Source organism: Colletotrichum karsti (genome assembly GCF_011947395.1).
Source record: "Colletotrichum karsti strain CkLH20 chromosome Unknown Scaffold20, whole genome shotgun sequence".
Lineage (NCBI taxonomy): Eukaryota > Fungi > Ascomycota > Sordariomycetes > Glomerellales > Glomerellaceae > Colletotrichum > Colletotrichum karsti.
In genome coordinates this window covers 203,979-223,317 of record NW_024065920.1, presented here as the reverse complement: position 1 = coordinate 223,317, position 19,339 = coordinate 203,979, and the positions used below count along the sequence as shown (strand labels likewise).

The following is a 19,339-nucleotide window of genomic DNA, read 5'->3' as shown; positions in this document are numbered from 1 at the left end:
CTCGAAAAATTCGTGGTTAGAGCAAACCAAGAGACGAGAGCTTGATAAACGTAAATGAACTTCTAACGAACAAAAAAGGGTTTTGTCGTAGTATTCATACTTCTTCAACCTGCCGAAAAGAACGAGGTCCACGCGTCGTGCAGCTCAAAGATGCCAGCTCCGGAAACCCTCATCGTCACTAAGACCGAGTACGACGGCAAAAACCGAGAATGGGCCGTTTCAACGGGTTTAGACGCCGCTAAACAGACAAGCATTTTCCAAAGACGAAAGAAAAGGGACGAAGCCAAGTCTGGGGTGTTTAGCAGAACTCAGAAAAGTGAATCATCGGATGACAACGGTGGCACGAACCTTTCCGCAGTCAATGTCGTGAGGGTTGTCTCCATAACCTGGGCGCACGGCATACCTTCCCGTCCCCTCATCTTCCGGGATACCTGCTTGAACGCCGCGCGTTTCGCCCAGGAACGGCAACTGTCCACCTGGGCTGCCGCTGCTATCGGGAATTCGTTGTGATCCGCGATACGAGCGACGAATCGCGTACTTACCCGAGCGAACACGAGCATGTCGTAACTATATCGAAAGCGACGGTATAGAGAACTCATAGCATTGGTGCCCGGGGATTCAGTTGCCAAGAGCCTCGGTGTAGTGCATGCTTTCCTGCCTCTGGAACGCCGCCGTATATGACCATCCTTGCCGCCGTTCCTGTTTTGCGTATCTGCGTTCGTCTCAATCCGACCTGAAGGTGCTTTCTTTTGCTTCTTTTGGAAACCAGTAGCCGTTCTTGGGCCACCATGGTGGTAATCTGAGTTGAAGTTGGCTGTTCGCGTTCAGCGATGGCCTTCTGCAAATGTATTTGATCTTCCTGTGGCGAATAGAATGTTAGACCGACTACGCGTTATGTTGTTTGACACACACACCTTGGTTGTTTTCGAAATCACAGCGGCTCCCTGCCGAGAGCATGATCTTGCTGAAGGCCGCCATCTTGTTCCCTATGCATCTCCATAGGTTGACTGCCACAAACGAAACCAACAATGATGCTCGAAGGTGTTCTTGAGTCCTCGCCCGGGTTCGTGTTTGGCACCGTGGTTAAATTGCCCGCAACGGAGCCGATCGAACAGCCAGCACCGATCTCGTTGGACATGACGCAGACGATACTATTGCAAACCGTTTCCACACCGCGCCAGTGTCTCCCAGGCGGCAGCCTTCAGCCTCGAGGCCCAGCCCTTTGATCAGCGTACGAGGCGTTGTGGAGCGACGGAAAAGGGTGGCTTCGACAAAATACACATCTCCCAGGACGAATACAATCCGAACGCTGGAGGGCCGTACGAAGAGTTCCATGGAAGCCGGTTATGGACGACGAGGACGTTGGTAGCGGCGGTGATGATGCTCGGCTTGCCGCCAAAAGCGCCTTCGGCAGGGGTTGGTAGCTCCGGTGCCTTCGCAATGACAGGAGTGGGCTTGAGATGCGAGGATGATGGGCTTGCTGGAGATCAGAAATTGAAAAGCAAGAATATGCGAGAGAATACCGCTCAGAGATAATTTTGAACACAGTGTTTATCAAAATAACAGATAAGGTCTTCGATTTGAGTGAAAATTCTGCATTGACGATTGATAAGCTGCTGGCATCTTTAGATGGCAAGAGGGGAGGAAGGAGGGAACCCCAAGGTACTTAGACAGGTTATCAAGACTGATGTGCCCTTTCTTTGATACTCTCCGAGGACAGTTAATGCCTTCCATTCATTGCCGGGACCTTGTCGCCGTTCCAGTAAGTCTTTGCTATGGAAGGCACTGTCACTGCCGGAGCGCTTGTTCCACCCAAGGCAACCGCCCATCCCTCGCTGTTTTTGCACCACAGACAGGATCTTGAAGGAGATTAATTCAACGACAGAAAGGAAATAACTTATGTCAGATCTTTGGAGAGAGAACAATCGTTTTCCCCTGGAGAAAAAAAACGATCCTCCGCTATAAATCGTGGGTAAAACAAAAAACAAAAGACATACAACACCGGTCATTCGCTGGCCGTCACCGAACCAACTACTACTCCGGCCCTCACTGGCTTATCTAGGGGAGATCGGACGGGATCCCGAGTTTTCCAGTGGGTATGGTCGTATGTGTGTGCCCTGTCAGGCGGAAGACTTTCTGCTCAACCCTTAGATAAAGCATGATTGCTCTGTCATGAGACCCGTCATACCCTCCATAGGTTATTGATTTCCCTGGAAGTTGCTGGCCTAACCTTTTCAGCTACCCCGCTCGTTTTACGGACAACGTTTGATCAATCTGTGGTATAGATTCCAGATCGTAGAATGGGAAAGGAAGAAGCTCAATGGCGGAGAGAGATTCACTTGGAACAATCCGCGGATGGGGAGAAACATCGGGCAAGAGATCTGGACACGCATGAGCATCACCCATGATCAATTGCCAGATCACTGGTCGAATCGAAAACGAAGTTACATTGAATTACGCGCCATGTCGGGGGCCCAGTCATGTCAGCTTTCCGACAAGCGGCTCAATTTCGAAGCTGATGCTTGGAGAGCTTTCTTCAACCTTGTACATCAAGCCTGAGCATATAGTCATTCGAGGAAAAAGAAACATTTCGATGAGCAGGATCTCTAGATTTGAGGCTCTTCTGAGCTTGAGAGACCTTCAAGGGATAAACAACGTCAAGAAATGTCTGCCGGAAGCTGTGGTGCTGAGGATATTCTGGCTGCAAAGGAAGCACCAGTCTCCAGGCTGGGGAGGGCAGCTCCAAGAAGCACTCAAATCTGCAAAGCAAACTCGATCTCACAGATAATGAAGATTTGAGAATGTTTTCTTCTCCTTGTCGCGGCGCAGTGGCTACGATCCAAAGTGAAAAAAAAAAAAAATGAAAAAAAAAAAAACCAAACCCCCAGGTGCCCACAACGCCCACAATGCCCACGATGCCCACGATGCCCACGATGCCCCAGGTGCCCACGATCCCTCAGATGCCTACCCACAAGACTGAAGTCTGAAAACCCCCGGGCCCTCTGTTCAGGCGACCATTACAGCCGCCCTGAACTCCCCTTCCTTTCCCTCCCATGGTTGGGGTGCTACGGTCATCACATTGCCGGAATGGTGACTCTCCAAAAACCTCGCCTCGCTGCTACGCCGACTTGCGTCAGCTCGTCGCCCAAGGGGTGAACGCGCGGGCTGCGGCCGGCGAACACCACCCGAGGTTGACGCCCCCGGGGGACCATTACAGCCCGATAGCTTCCCGACTAGCTCCCGGTGGAAGCCCCTACCGACAAGAGTCGCAGGCCGGAGCCTGTTGGGGCATATTCCTGAACACGGTCAACCCGTAATGTCGGGACTCAGACGACCGGCTAGCCGATCATCTGAGCGAGCATTCCGAAGAACAGGAAAACGGCGGCGGCGGCGAGTCTGCATGAGAATACAGCCCAAAATACCGGACTATCTGGCCCTGTACGACAGAGAGTCAGCAAAGTCCGGAAGAGAAAATGAGATCGGAGCAGGAATGGCACTTACTGACAGGGTCATCGCCCCCAACCCGACGATGCAGATAGATCGATATACACCACCCCGCCAAAGCGATTATGGCAGACAAGATATTCCTTTTAGTGGCGTACACTGGAAGGTCGTCAATCCAGCCGAGCCAGATGAGACCCTGCAGGACGACACTGAGGGAAGAAAGAGAGAGCACAGCGTAGTACATGTTGCGATTTCTTGCGAGGTGAGGAGAAAAAGAGAAGATGGAGGGTCGACGGCGAGGAGGAGGGGATTAAGTAGATTCTCTGGGGCCAGCTCCAGGCAAGCATAGGCAGGAGGCAATCAACGCTGTTGCCGAACGTTAGGAAGGACGGCAGGGGAAGGAATGAAGGAAGGAAGGAAGGAAGGCGCGGCTTGTCATTTGTAGGAGAAAAGGGAAGGAGACCGCTTGATGTTCACAACTTGGGAAGGAGGCAGCATAGGTCAGAATACAAAAGGAAGGCACAGGATGGAGTCGAGAACAAACGGGAAGGAGACTCCAGAGATCTGGGGAAAATGGGAAGGCGCCGGCCCGAAAGATGAAAAATATGAGAAGGAGGCAACTGCTGGCTTCCAGAGAAGAAGAAGGAAGGAGGCAGATCAGCACCACACTTAGGAGAGCATGTAAGTGGAAGTCGCGACGAAGATACAGGAAGGGGATGATTGGGAATTATGAGAAGGGCAGGAGGGTGCAGACTTATGGAAAGCTGGTGGTGTTCGAAGTGAAGAAAGAGCAAAAGGAGAACGAGGTGTAGAACTTTCCAATAAAACAGGCAGCAAAAAGTCAAAATCAAGAAACATCAGGAGTGATGGAGCCATTGGTGTTTCTTCAGCAGGTGGTATCTTTCGATCACAAATGCGCCTCAAACCTCACATCTATGAGCTGAAGTCTGGAGATCACGTCCCCAACGGGTTAAGAGGAAGAAAATGTTTCAGCGTGGTGGGAATTCATTCAAGTACCTACACGCTTGTAAGGACTCTGCACGTGTGTTGTCGATTTCGCCGATGCATTGACGATGCGACGACAGGAAGGAGGGCAGAGCTTCTGTGATTATCAACCCTCCGGAAGAATATTCAACTTCTTCCTGTGAAACACCAGACCCCTCTTAAAAGGTGGCGACGGCAGAAACCAGCTTGAGGAGAATATCCTGGAGCTGCCTACCTGGTACTTTCTTGTCGCCAGCCTCGACGACCTACCTTTATCTTGAGGTGATCCTGGTGCCGTCTCACTGCGCTCGTTGGTACATTAAGCTGCCTTGCTATCTTTGCCTTCTGCTTCTGTCGCGGTTAACAAACTTCCTTCTGCGTCATCTACCTCAGACGTGGACGTTCTCTCAGGCAATCGCATAGTTGGCGCATGTATGAGTAGGGGAAGCCACGGCTGCTCCATCAGTACGGCGGTTGATGGACCGTTTGATCACAAGTGAAGAAAAGTTCCACCATTTATGCAGCACGCTCACTCAAATAATGCGAGGGTAACGTGATGACGAAAATGATATTGATTCTTAGGGGTTGTCTCATATGTTCCCTTGGCCCTTCAGGTTGGAGCGTCTAATCCAGACGAAGTTTGTCTCCGTTCCAGTCATAGTCCGGCTTGCTCAATCGAATTCTTTCCTGAACACCGCCGAACCAGAACAGCCCTAACAAAGTAAAACCCCCGAAGACCGAAAACGCGGCCATAACACGAGTCGGTCTTTCGGGCGGTTCGATCTCCAGGAAAACCCACAAGCACAGCACTACCCAGACGGCGACCGCGGTAAGTGAGATGATGTACGAGGCGCCTTGCGCAGCTTGCAGCCGGGGAGGACCGTTCGAGAAGTAATGGAGTCGCGCGGGAATGTGGAGGATGTTGGTCTGAATGTGATATCCTCGGGCGGCGACCGCAACCAGAGCGGGACTGGGGCGATTATCGACGATCTGAAAACTGAAAGCCTGTCTGGTGGTCCAGAGTGTGTCTCGTATTGAGCGGAACATCTGTACGCATTAGCAGCTGAGGTATTTAGGAAATAGAGCATCGCGAAGTACCTTGATTTTCTTCTTAGTAAAATATAATGTGTAAGGTAGTATGCGAGGTGTGGTTGTTTGGGTCAGGTTGGCAACCAGCGACTGTGAGTTTGGGAAGGTAGGTAATTAGCTGGATACTTATATTCACCTATTCGTACATCCCTCAAGGTCAAAATAAGCTTACCTGGCGTGTGGTGGGGACGCACAATTCATTCGAACTTCCCAAAGGAGATAGATATCCAGCCAATAAAAGCAGTCGCTTGCCACGACGGTTCATCAACACCTATCTGCGATACCTAAGGTTAGGTACTCTCCCATGCACAACTGCTATCCTTCATTCCGTGTGCTGTTTTGTTCTTGTTCTGGCTGGTTTGGATGAGTACTACCCTTGTCAGCAAGGCCAGGGTTTTCTTGCATGTCACCTAGCGGCGTTGCCTGTACCGTTGGTGATGAGGGGATATGGGAGTATGAGCTAGAGTCTTGGGCAACGCACGATCTAAGCATCAACTACAGGGAACTGCTTTTCATTACGACCCCGCGATCTGTCGTCGGGGGACTATGATTCAAAACCAAACAACGCCGACGGACCATTTTCTTTTGTACCCAAAAACAAGAGACCCCGTGTCAAAACAGCCCGCCAATGCAACCGCGCTCAATGCCGGAGTTCTTCAAAGAGGACGATGACAATAATAATACATGCTCGAGGAAAGAAGAAACGGGCAACCGTCGCCCGTTCTATCCCTTATATGCAAGATATGCCCAAAACAAGACGACCATCCACACGACCCTCCACGTCGAGAAGCCAATCTCCCGCAGCACCCTTCCGATCGTCGTCCGCGACCGCTGGGACGCCGCCTTCCACGTCAGGCGAGGCTTTCCCGCACCGTAGAAGTCGTCCTGGAAGATTTCGATCCGCGGGGCGCGGTGGCCCCAGGCCTGCTTTTTGAGCTTGCTCTTCGGGGGCAGCGCGGGCGGAGCGGAGCCATTCATGAGCGATCCGCTCCTGGTCCGCGACGAGGAGTTGGTCTGGTACCGGGTTCCGGATGACGCAGAAGTCGAGCGCATGTTGTACGTGCCTTCGTCTTCCACCTTTTCCTTAAAGGTAGGTAGGATGTTAGTCTTCGGCTGCTCTGCCTCCAGAGCAAACGGCGTCAGGTTGAGGACGGGCACCAGGAAGGATCTGATACTGATCGCGACGATGCTGACGAAAGCCAATCCGATGTACTTCGCGTAGGTCGCGAGCTGGTTCGGCAAGAGACACAGGTGAGTCTGCAATGTCTTTTCCGGAGCTCCGGGAATGGGCTTGCCGTTGGCATCGACAGGGTTGTAAAGACTGAGCATGAGAAAACCAGGCGTGGGTACACCCATGGCCATGCTCACACTCTTCACAGTGATTTCCCGCACATTGTCCTTTTGAGGCGAGTGGACGATCTCGCAGTAGTCGTGGTCGTCTCCGGAAAGAACTTGCACAATGTTGCCGACACTCTTGACAAGCTTCACGGAATCGTCCTCGCTCAGCACGTTCTGATACTGATAGCCTTTAGAAACAGAGATGGCGTTCCGGTGGTCGGGAATAACAGGGCCCTTTTGTCCCTTTGGCGGTTTGGCAGGGGGCCAATGCTCGCGGTTCGGTCCGCAGGGGGTTCCAGGGTCTCGGTACAATGGCACATGTGTGAGGAGGATCGTGGGAAAATCGGGGCCATCTTCGCCAGGCGCAATAGTCGGGACGTTGTCCACGTTTGCCGTGTCCAGCTCCTCGACTAGGTGGTTGTAGTTGAGGCCCTCCACATCGCCCCTCCAAAAACGCAGCTCCTTTTCCACCGCCTTCCTCTTGGTAAACTTGACATCTTTCAGGAAGATGTCGGTTGGTGTGTGAATTGGTCGCAAGTCTCCCCGTTCTGCTTGAGGCGAGGAGCTTGCGCTCAAGGAGACGGTGTCAACTGAGACGATCGAGTGATTGCCAACCACATCCACGCGGTTCACGTCTCCGAAGTAGGAAGCGAAGCGCTCCCTGACCGAAACCTTGACTTGGTCACCGAAGCCGAGATCGTGATTTCCTGGCAAGCCCGCCACCAACTTGCGCCCCCTCTGCCAGCTGCCGGCTTTCGTGCCGCCTAGGTTCGCCCAATTATTGAAGAAAATTTCGCCAAATCGCTCGTACTCGCTCAACCAGAACTTGTCTCCGTAATGTTCGTTCCACTCCTTGACATGCTTCAACTCGTTCTTCGGCCGACGGGCAACCGCCCACTCGGGGTCTGGCCAGTCGGTCTTGCCCGTCTTCCACTCTCTCCCGCCGTCGAAAAGATCGCCCAGGAAGAACAGCGAGTCGGGTACCAGCTGGGACTGGAGCTGGGTGAAGCCTCTTCGAAGGTAGTTGTCGGTAATGAGTATGGTCAGGTCGGACAAAGGCCACGGCCTGCCAGGGTATGAGTGAGGGTCGATGATCTGGGGGTCGGCAACGACGATGAGGTGGTGAGGGTTCGTTCCGGAAGGCTGCATCTGGTCAGCATCACAGGAAAGCTTTCCTTATGCATTCAACATACCCAATTCTCCCAGTTGCTCCATCTGCATTCGGCAACGCGACTGCTAAACACCCAGCGCTCGCCCCAAAGAAGCACCAGCATCCAAAAGCACACCAGAAGGTGGGGGAAGCTCAGGAGACGTCGCGCCGTCAGGTTCTGGCGCAACTGCCAGCCGGCCCTGTACAGCATGTTGATCGCCGAACGCCGTCCGCGGGTCTGCCAGTAAGCCCAGATTGATCGCGATAGGCGCGCAGCTGCGTCGATGACAGGTCTGGCGCGGTCGCGGAAGCTGGCGTCATTGTGTTGAAAGGGCAAAGAAGAAGCCGATTTGCCCTTGTAGGCGTAGCCGTTGCTGTTGGGCGGAGCCATCATGCCGTAATGCGCAGTGCGCCTGCCATTCCCCTGCAGCTACTACTGCTCCTTTTTTTACGGGGCCCCGGAATGGAATGGTCGCAGGAAACCTGGACCAGCGTGTCTGTCGTGTCTGGGCAGGGCTTGCGTATGCGGGAGTGTGGGCGGGAAGGGAAGGGCGCGCTTCTTCGGCAACTTGCGCGCGATCGTCTCGTTCGTCGAGGAATGGATTGGTCGGAGGGGTAGGTCTCAAATCGTGGATTTGATACAAAGTCGCATTGATTTAACGGAGTAAGGAGAAACGACGTCGGGTCGGTTTGGCCGAAGAGGCAACAGACAGAATCCAAGAGAGACACAAAAGAAAACGGTGGTATCCAGGCTGTCGAGCGCCTGCGTCGGAAAACTAGTTAAACAAAACGTTGTTCATGGAAATTGAAGAAAATAGGAGAGAAAGACGCGTGGCGATAATGAAGGGAAGGTGGTAAGGTGCAGAAGGCCAATTCCACGTCACGAATCACGATATGAACACGGGGTGGCCCCGGCAGCTTGGGATCGGGCCCGGCGTCCATGTTCCAGCAAGGTCCCCGCTGGGGAATCAACGGCACGATGCACTGGACTGGAAACAACCAGCGCTGCATGATCCACTGCCAGCTCGACTGGGAAGGGAGCTCCTGGTGCTCTTTTTTTAAGGGGAACTTGCTCGGCAAGTCTAACCCGCAAAAGCAACGCTCCAGGCCCGGGCGGGGCCAGCTGAGCTGCATTTTCCGGGCCATTTCCCTTGACGTTGCCGAATCTGCGGCTTGGTATCCGGGGCACTGAGGGGTTTCCCTGGCACAGACATGCCGTCGTGACCCAAAGACATCACCAATGCTTCCCCATAGAGGCACGAAACTCCCCTCGCCGCGCTCCCTGATCCTAATCATATGGGCGGTAGAGATCAAGAAGCTTCAGCTGAAAACATGATACGGACAACTTGGCAATCCACATGCGTCCCGGACTACAATCACCGGCCCCGGGCGCTCCTGGACGGAACTCGAGACCGGCATCGACGAGCAGCTTCCCGACGCCGATCCCGCCAGCGCGGGTACCCCATCTACGCCGGGCTCGGCGTGCCAACGGCCCACCCATCTTCGTCGAACGCCTTCATGGAAGACATCTACCTCGCCGAATGCTGACATGTTCGACACCCGCCGGAACCCGGGACGGCACAAGGGCGTTTACGTGTAACGTCTCGCATACCCATTCCCGCGGATGAAGAAGCCGGGCAAGACATACATGTAGCATCGAAGCTCTCCTCGCAGTCATGTGTGGTAGTGTTGATAGCTTTTGGCTTCCAGCACCTTAGGTAATCCCCTCATCGAAACACCAAAGACCTCACCACCATCACCATCATCACAGTCCAACAAAACCACCCTCCCCCCTACACAACCCATCACGCCCCAATCCACCCCAGCCCTCTCATAAGCCGGCACATCTTAGACCGACCACCTCCGATCCTCGCGCCTCAAAAGTACCCGCGGCATCAACCAGCACGACGGATTTCCTGGAACCGACAGCCAACCTCGTGACACCCTCTCATTCAGCCGGCTTCCGAGGCGAGATTGAGGGGACGCTGAACACCCGAAGAATGTCTTTGGGGGGTTTAAAGTATCTCGAGGCAGCAGAGGAGTGTCACGCCGGACACGACATCGCTGCTCTGCATCTTCTTCCGGCGACTCCATGTTCAAGATCATCCTCCGTCCGGTTCTACGGACTGAGAATCATCCAGGTAGCAAGACGAGACTGTGCTCCCGAGGCATCTTAACGCCCCCCACGAAGCACGTCCTCGTCATAATCATCCTGAACCGCACACGACACGCCCCCCGTGTCCTTGGTTCATATGACTACACATCCCAAATAACCCAGCACGTGGACCATGCTAAACAATCTCCCGAACCATGCCTCTCTCAGGCAAGTATATTGGTGGAAACACAAAAGGTCTTTGCTACGAACAAGAGGGAGATAGGGTACCATCGAGCGTTCCCCTCACGATGCAAGATAAGGTAAGGCTAAGCTCGGAGCCCCGTCACCATCAACCCGCTCTGGGAAACATGGAGGAAGCCTCCCGAAGTTCCCACCCCACCGTATAGAGATCCGGACGCTTGACAGAAACGGTGTTCGGACGACAGCGACGACAAAGATGGTCCGTTTTTGATAGACAGACGCGTGATTATGTTGGTTGGCTCTGGGATATTGACCCCCGGTGCGAACCGTTTCTCGAGGAAAAGCACCGTTTCTGATGCCATGAGACTAATCACGGAGCTTATCACATCAGTGGGTGTGGCATTTCGGTCAAAGACGTGATCCATGCATCTACATGACCTACATCTTCAATGCACTCAAATCCACTCAGGCACAGGCCGCTGACGTGGACATGTACCCGTTCAAGGTCAGGTTCATGACCAACGTCTGCCATCTTCGTTTGACGACAGAAGCAAAGGGAATGGCACGAGACTTGTTTGGTCCCAACTTCAATTGTCATTGGTGTCGTGGGCATATCCCCCACTTCCCTACATCTATTCAAACCACACTGCACCCAAGATGGCGCGTGATCAGACTACTGACCGAAAGAGCAAGCGAAATGGTGTTGTGTATATCGCGGACAAAAGCAGACCGAACTCTAGAAGACCCAGCTGAAAGACTCCTTGACATCGAATTGGACCGAGTGCCTAGCATAGTGGTCAGCGTCAGCGTGTTCAGGGAGAAAGGGCGGTGGACTCACTTGATATCAGCGGACGACGCGCCAATGAGAACCTTGAACGTGCCCTCCTCTGCGATCCATCCGGGAACAGATGTGTCATAGTAACCCACGGCGTACTTGTCGAGATAGATGTGGAGGTGCTTGGTCTCCCCGGCTTCCAGGAACACCTTCTCAAAAGCAACAAGCTCCTTCTCCGGCCGTGGGAGTCTCGACTTGTCATCACGCACGTAGATCTGCACCGCTTCAGAACCAGCAACCGACCCGATGTTGCTGATGGCAAAGACGACCTCGATGGTGCCCCGGGATGTAAGCGTCTTCGTGCTGATGGACGGGCGTCCGTACTCGAAGGTGGTGTAGGACAAGCCATGACCAAAGGGGAACAGGGGCTCGATCCGAGCTCGCTCGTAATGGCGGTAGCCGATGTAGATTCCTTCGCCGTAGTTGACCTTCAAGTTTTCGCCTGGCCAGTTGTTGTACGCTGGCGCGTCCTGGATGCGCTTGGGGAAAGTAGACTACGGCTTATTAGCATGTACCGTCAGTCAGATGCAGAGAGCACCTACTGGAAGCTTTCCGCTTGGGTTTTTGAACCCAAACAAGACATCAGCAAGGGCATTTCCAGCCTCTTGTCCTTGATACCACCCTTGGATAATGGTAGGAACTTGGTCGACCCAGGGCATGGTGACTGGCGTGCCCGATTGGTTGACTACGACAGTGCGGGGGTTGGCCTTTACAATCACTTCGATGAGCCTGTCCTGACTTCCGTCAGACGGAAGGTCCATGGTTTGTCTGTCATATCCCTCAGACTCCCATTCGGCATCAAGGCCCACGATGACGACGGCAACGTCGGCGGCCTTGGCGGTATCAACTGCCTCTTGCAGGAAGTCGACCTGATCTTCTTCCTTGAAACCAATACGGCAACCTCCATACTTGTGCGTAATGCCGAACTGCTTCTGCTTGGCGATCGGTCGGAGCTCGTTGGTCATCTCGACTTTGAGTTCCACTGGCTTACCAGCCTCCATATCGACCTCAACCAAGTAGTCTACTGAACCGTCGAACATGGCCTCGCCCTCCTCTGTCCAGTCCCATAGATCCAAAGCAAGCTTGCCGTTGACGAAGAGCTTGCCAGGTCCTACGCTCATGAAGCTGACGGTGTGCCTGCCGGTCGTCTTGGGTGTCAAGTAGGTCGTTGCAACAGCAGACCATTCGGGGCCAATCTCATTGAGTGGTGCAGAGTCCCAGAGAAATAGATCAGTGTTCACCCGCCTTTGGACGACAACGGGCTTGCCCTCAAACTTGTCCCCAGCGTACCACTCAATACCGACCCCGGGCTTGCCCGACTTCTCAGTACAGTACGGAGAGGCGACCGGAAGCCACTTGTAGATGTGGCATCCCTGCGCAAAAGTAACCTCCTGCTCAGATGCAGCTCGAATACTCTCGAGAGGGATCGTTCTGTAGTACGGGTTCAAGCTGGCGCTGCCACCGCCTCCCGCAATGGCTCGATTTGCGTTCGGTCCGATCACCGCAACTTTGGTCGTCTTCGGATTGAGCGGCAGAATGGCACCGTCGTTCTTCAACAGTGTCAAACCCTCAGCACCGGCAGTACGAATAAGACTCCTCGTCGATTCTCGGTTGTCTTCCCTTTCTGCTTCCTCCGCAGACATGTCGCTGCCTTTCAGGCGTTCAACCAATGTGAGAACATTCTCGGCCGCGCGATCGATATCCTCCTTGGAGATCTTGCCCTCATCCATCGCTTTGGTGACCTTGTCAAATCGCCACTTCGGAGAATATGGGAACTCGATATCGCACCCCGCAATGATGGATTCAGATGTCGAGTTGGTGCCACCCCAGTCGGAAACGACTGTCCTGTTGTAAGTCAGTTCAACGTCCAATCTTTCTACTCAGCTCACATACCCATCGTAGCCCCATTCACCGCGAAGAATGTCTCTAAGCGTCAAGTTGTTCATGTCCGCATGCACACCATTGATCAGGTTGTACGATGACATCAATGCCCATGGGTTCGCCTCACGGACGGCGATCTCGAAAGGTCGAAGGTAAATCTCCCGAAGGGGTCGTTCTTGAATGAGCGAGTCAATCGTCAATCTGTGGGTTTCCTGCTCGTTGCCCACGAAGTCTATCAAGTGTTAGCGGACGGCGACAAATGCATACAGGCCACGAACGTTTGATGGTAGCTGCAACCCCCTTCTCCTGCAGCCCACGAATGTACTGAGCAGCCAGCTTTCCGGTCAGAAGGGGATCCTCCGAGAACGACTCGAAGTTGCGTCCGCCAAGGGGATGACGGTGCATGCAAACAGTTGGAGCGAGGAGAACGTTGGCGGATCTAGCCTTAGCTTCATCGGCCAAATGTTGACCGACTTCATAAAGCAGGTCCTTATTCCATGTCGCTGCCAAGGAAACGCCACAGGGGAAAAGGGCGGCCTATGGCCATCAGCCATGTCAACTTCTTTGGCGAACTTCACAACATACCTTTGTTCCTCCAACGAAGATGCCTCCACGAGCTCCATTGGGCCCATCTGAAGTTTTGACTGCCGGGATGTTCTTGGACGGAATGGTCTTCGTTCTCCAGAAGTCTGCGGCCGTGAGAAGCGATATCTTAGCAAGGTTAGCATCCATAAGCCAGGTCCAGAAGCAAGATGTAGATGATACCTTCTCTTCCAGTGTCAGCTGTTCTAACTTCTTCCTTGCTGCAACTCGGGTGTCCTTCATGAGTTGTTGGACCTTCTGTTGAGGACTGTAGGGCGGAGAAAACTCCGTGTTGGGCGTTGAGTTGGACATGTCGGTGTCCCTTGGGGACGTAGGAGGATCAAACTCGTGATCCTGAGTTTGGTTTTGGACACTGTTCATTATTGAAAGTTCTCTTCTGGTCTTTTGCCAGGATTGCAGTAAGCAGTCGTGTGGAAAGAACGTATAGTTTCGCTGTTGTGGTGACTGCCTCGTCTTATATACGCATGCAGGTTGAACCAGAATAACGACCAGCAGCGATTCGAAATTGGAGGGCAAGTGTTGATGATATACTCAAAAGAAAGACCAGGAGAACGATCCTCCAAAAGGCTGCTTTTCTTATGCCTGGCCAAGAACGAAAATGGCCATGTCAGAAATAGCATAGGCAGTCTGGGAAGGGTCAGGCAACAGAACAGCACTGGGTTCATGTAAGTCTTATATGAGACCTGATAGCGGGCAAACTGTCAAAGCGAGAGCTCAAGTGACCGACATTTAACCGGCACAAATGAAGGATGATCACTGGATATGAGGGTAATATGGGCTGAGCGGTGGGGAGAACAAGGACGGAAGCAATAGGAATGGGCAGGGAAGTGGGTGAGTAAGAACGGGAGAGAGACGACACCGCAGCGGTTGACGTATCTGGACTAGTATGCGGCTACGGAGGGTGACTTTGTCCATGACAACGAGTAAACGGAAGCTCAACGGGCAACTTGCCGAAAGCTTGAGGACATTCCTCCGTCCGTTCATGATAGAAAACGGAACCACCGGTTGAATAAGGAAACATGGGAAGCTGGGATGGAGAGATCGCCCACCACCATGCAGGGGCCTTGCAGGCAAGCCCTCTGTTGGTGAGGACTGAGGATTGCCGGGGAGCCGCCGACTGCGTGGAGTGGAGAATTTGGAGTTGCTTCGAATTGTGTCACTTGACTCTAACGCACGCCAGGCCCGGGTCTCTCCTGTCCTTGTCCTGTCCTGCCCTGCCATGCTAATTCCCAATGGGATCTTTATCGATGCTGAGTATTCGGTTACGGCTTTCTGGGCGACGTAGCCACATCGGTAGGAGCGGACCGTTCGAGCGGTGCAAGCTGGACGTTTCCTTTGGAGCATGATTGGAGTAGGGATTGGGGAAGTGCAGGAAGCTGGCCGCCAACTAATATTGGTACATTAGGCCTTGCGGGAGGTGCAGGTGGGGAATTGGGGTGGTTGCAGTGCTGTCCTGTGGTTGATCAACTCTTCGCAGGGCGTGAAGTTAGCAACATCGTTCCGTCTCTCTGGTTGTGCCGTGTGATGCCCGTCTTGTTCCTGTATGAATGTATGCTTCCGCTGGAGATGTATATGAGAGTCACTAATTGCCAACTCATTGTTGTCATCAAAGCTGAATTTGCAAGACAACCGTCGGTTGGTCCAGATCGCAACGATTGGTACCCGCATGCTGGAGACATTGCTTTCCAGCACATACTGATGTCCACTGATGTCAGGACGAGGTTCTCGGCATCGCGGATACCTTCGCCGAGTGGCCGACGCTTCGAACAGGCTCGGGGTCGTTTCGTAGTAATGCGTGAGAGTGCAGCTGATAACCGTAAATAGCGAGGCAGTCGGGCCATTCTAGCCATGTAGCAGAACGTTAATATCTGGTGGGCGAAAAAGCTGGTTGCGCAGTATGCTCAGAATTGATACCATCGGGGAAGCAGCGAAGTGCAACACAGCAGGCAGTGCCTTCCGACGGCCCTGCGTTGCAGAGGCCTGAGATGCCGGGCCTTGGCTCTTCTCCTACAGGTTCCCTGCACCAATACGAGAACGCAGCCGTCAGCTCGAGACGTATCGAGGAGCTGAGCTTCTTTCGAGCTTCCAGAACCTGTAACTGATCGGCATTCTGTGCAGTCGAGTGGTGAGAGATATAAAAAGGCGGCATTTGGCCACCCCTAGTTGTGTGCTGGTGGCGACGCTGCCTGCGAACTCGATGTCCAGTAGGATAGAGCGGACGGGAGAGTACAGCAGTTTGACATGGCGATATCGAGATCCCCAGCGCCCTGAGCTTTTTCATGCATGTCCCTCGGGATCCATCCGCGGTGGAAGCCCGACTAGCGGCACGGCGGCCCGGCTACCCCAGCGGCCCCGCCGGATTGGCTGGCCGGGGAGAAACTGTCAGGGCAAGACGTTGAATTGGAGCGTGGGGTCCGACTTCCGGGTCCCAGAGAGACGGCTTTTGGCCATGCCTTTTCCATAACTGCATTGCTTGTCAGCTTCCAATTACGGGGGCACTGGATGAGTTCGTCATTCGCTTGCCGTCCAGTGCTAGAGAGATTCCCGTTTGTCCCCCATTCGCCATTGATAGCTGTTATTGCGAAGACGACCCTGGCGATGTTGCTGATGCTTTGCTGGACCCATCATCGTCAGCTGGCTGTGCGCCAGCTGAGCATGGCTTGTGACGGCCACAGAGACTGCAATGAGACGTTGCGAACCGCTGATTATCGCCCGAGACCTAGACGAATTCGCTGTCGGTCTGAGGTTAAATCTGCATAGCATGCGGTGAATTCTGTTTCCATGAACCGGAACTCGATCCAGATATTTCTTGTTTACGGCGCAAGAGATTCGAGGCGGGAAACTTCAGTTGATGCTGTGTACCAGAAATGGAGGGTTGCGTCGAGGCTCAACGGTGCCTGGCCCTCGGCTTGGCAGAGTGCGACCCGGAAGCGGGCGACAGCAACACCATACCGTAACTTGAAATGCAATTGACATCTGCCGAACGCTTCTTTGGCTGAAAATTGACCTTGGGATTGCGGTCAACGATGGCGGATTCGGGCATTTCCTGCTTGGTGCGTAGGATTGGTTGCATCCTCTGTTGACGGAGGGTTGTCGCCGCGTTGCATTCCCATCTTCTTAGAATGAATGACACCCTGGAAGAGACCGAAAGATAAAGTTCATCCAGGGTCACCACCTGCGTCCGAACGCAAGGTGCGGATGTCTGTTCCAGGAACGCGTTCGTTTGACCATGACATGGCGGTGGTTCATCCCATTCGATGTAACGCGGCAGACAGACGGCCATGTGTGCTCCATTTTCGTTGGAACTTCACATGCAAAACCGTTCAGTATGAGCGTCGGAAGTTCATGGATGAATTTGTTGCTTCTGAAAATCTCAGCGTCGAGACGGCATCTCGGGTAGTTGAAGGTAGGATTCCCAAGAAACTGGATCGCGGAGGTTGTGAAGTTGGGGAATATTGTTACGAATCCGTAAGGTGCGAACGGAATGGAAGGTGCTCCCAACCTACCTACCTAACCCCGCTTTCCTGTACCAGATACACTATTCAATCGGGGAAGGAGAGGCATTCAGACAGATTTCGGGAAACCGAAGAAGAAGCGGAGGAGACTGCAGTACGGCATCGCTGATACAACTGTGATGGGCGTGACTTGCATCGCATAAGGTACAGTACCTGTACTGCCATTCCTCCCGTCACTTGAATCATTCCAAAATCCCCTCTGCGCCTGCATGACATAGGTCGTCCCTTCGACAAGCTTTCACACATCGTTCTCCAAACAGAGGGCGTCAAGTCCGCTGAATGGGTCCTCTTATTTCCTTATGTCGAGGCTCCTCATGTCGAGCTTGCTCATGATCCTATTTTCGAGCGAAGACAGGGTATCCCCCAGCAATTCCGTCCTAAGTCCTGCTACGCCATGGATTTGAATCAAGACCTTTCCTTTGGTGCAGTAAATCGTTTCTTTCTGGAACGCCGGTAAGGTAACTTGCGAAGGAAATCCAACCCTGACACCGTTGACAGGTTCAACTTCCTGCCTTTTCTCCACTCGGCCGGCTTTCTGTGGCAATCGGAGCTGTTGCAACGGCATCGAACTGCCGCAGAGATGAACTCATTGCACGCTCATCCTTGTCCGGTGGATCGCCGGATTCGTCCGCTTCTCGGGGACCACGCAAAGTGTCCTATCGCGGATGGCCCAATTGTCCCCGAGTTGTTTCCTATCACCGGCAGCCGGTGTCTCCTCCACCCAAGCATCAATATTGTCGTTCTCTTCCCGTTACCGACTGCCGTCCGTCCGGATCCATAACCGAAACACCGCTACGGATCGTCCCAGGTCTTCGTCGACATTTCTTTGACTTATTTTGTTTGTCGACATTCGAGGCAATGAATATCTAAGGCGAGACTTTCGTTGTCACTTACACGCTGTCCAAAACCGACTGATCATTTGCACTTTCGACAACTGCCAGATACCACTGCCCTGCATAGCAACCACATCACGCCTGCATCCGGTCAATCTCGAACCAAACGAGACTGCAAGGTTCCAATTGTACCAAGACGATCGCTGTCACCTTCCGAATCAGCCTACCGGGCCGCCCCTTCAATTCAAGACTTGTCTTGATCTGCATCAGCCAATTTCAAACCATTAGTGCCATTCCCGCATCACGCTATTGCTGCCGGTCATGTTCGAGTATGAACTGCAGATACGACGGCCAGAAGCCTCGAGTAACGAAACGAAACCCGCTCGTGATAACGAGATTTTGCAACGTCCTGAAAAAGAGGAAGATGAGCAACACCCGCCTGCAGACTGCAATACAGCAGAATCGGACGACAACGGGACATCGAGCTCATCCTCAGGACCATCGGGCCAAGTTCCGACTTCAGCAAATGCAAAGTGCATTGTCCAGCGCTTTTGGAATGAGCAAGTCAGCGTTGTAGTTGATTTTGACGACTGTCGTGATCATTTAGGTACGTATCATTGGTTTCTTAGTTGCAAGTCTGTCCAAGTGGAGTTTCATATAAGAGCGCTCAAGATTAGATTCGGAGGGGACCTCCCGGGGGCGACCTCCTCATCATCCCCGCCTCATGTAGAATCAACCCGGTTCTACGGGAAGAGAATGAGGTGCGGAACAATGTCTGGTAGTACCTGACGGCTGGCGAAGTTCAGGCACTTTTACCTCCGCCGCTACACCATCCTAATCTGAGGCCATGAAACGAGGCATCCATCCGATCGATTAATGTGCAACCCCTTTCATAGTTCATCCCTTGTTAGATCAGTTCATCAGCCTGTCCATGTAAGGGTCTTCCTGCGCGCCAGATAACATAGCAAATCTTGTTTTACCCAGTCGATGGAACATGACGCAGCAGCGCAAATTAAGACCACGGCACACGAGTTTTGTTCTCCAACTGTTCAGACGGTTGAAGGCCTTGCCCGAAAGTCGAGTGATCGGCCCGGTAGTGCGGCCATCTGTGTCCGAAGTCTGCCTCGAGATATGACATTACGGTTCGATTACTCCGGCTCATCGCTAACAGACCAACCTCCGCCATCTCCAAGCCCTCGAGCGGACCTTTCTAGGATACCTCCGCACCGGACTCGCCACAGCTATTCTGGGAACCATAGTCGCTCAGCCGCTTACGCTGCAACAGTCAGACTCGGGTTTTGGCTACTCCGCACTTGGCAAGCCTCTCGCCAGTGTGTGTTATGGCCTGTCGATTTGCACAACGCTTCTCGG

The 19,339-nt window shown here is 53.3% G+C and overlaps 2 protein-coding genes across 2 annotated transcripts; both read right to left on the bottom strand.

The window, feature by feature from the left end:
- Positions 1–6,240: 6,240 nt before the first annotated feature.
- On the bottom strand, positions 6,241–8,399 carry CkaCkLH20_06664 (manganese ion homeostasis; the record flags this gene model as incomplete). The annotated part of the gene is made up of 2 exons (XM_038889381.1): positions 6,241–7,998; positions 8,049–8,399. The coding sequence occupies 2 exons, from the start codon at positions 8,397–8,399 to the stop codon at positions 6,241–6,243; spliced, it is 2,109 nt and encodes a 702-aa protein (XP_038745193.1).
- A 2,638-nt stretch (positions 8,400–11,037) lies between these two features.
- Positions 11,038–13,980, bottom strand: CkaCkLH20_06663 (glycoside hydrolase family 3 domain protein; the record flags this gene model as incomplete). Its single annotated transcript, XM_038889380.1, has 7 exons — positions 11,038–11,086; positions 11,140–11,630; positions 11,679–12,981; positions 13,030–13,249; positions 13,296–13,554; positions 13,603–13,728; positions 13,783–13,980. The coding sequence occupies 7 exons, from the start codon at positions 13,978–13,980 to the stop codon at positions 11,038–11,040; spliced, it is 2,646 nt and encodes an 881-aa protein (XP_038745192.1).
- Between the last annotated feature and the right edge of the window lie 5,359 nt (positions 13,981–19,339).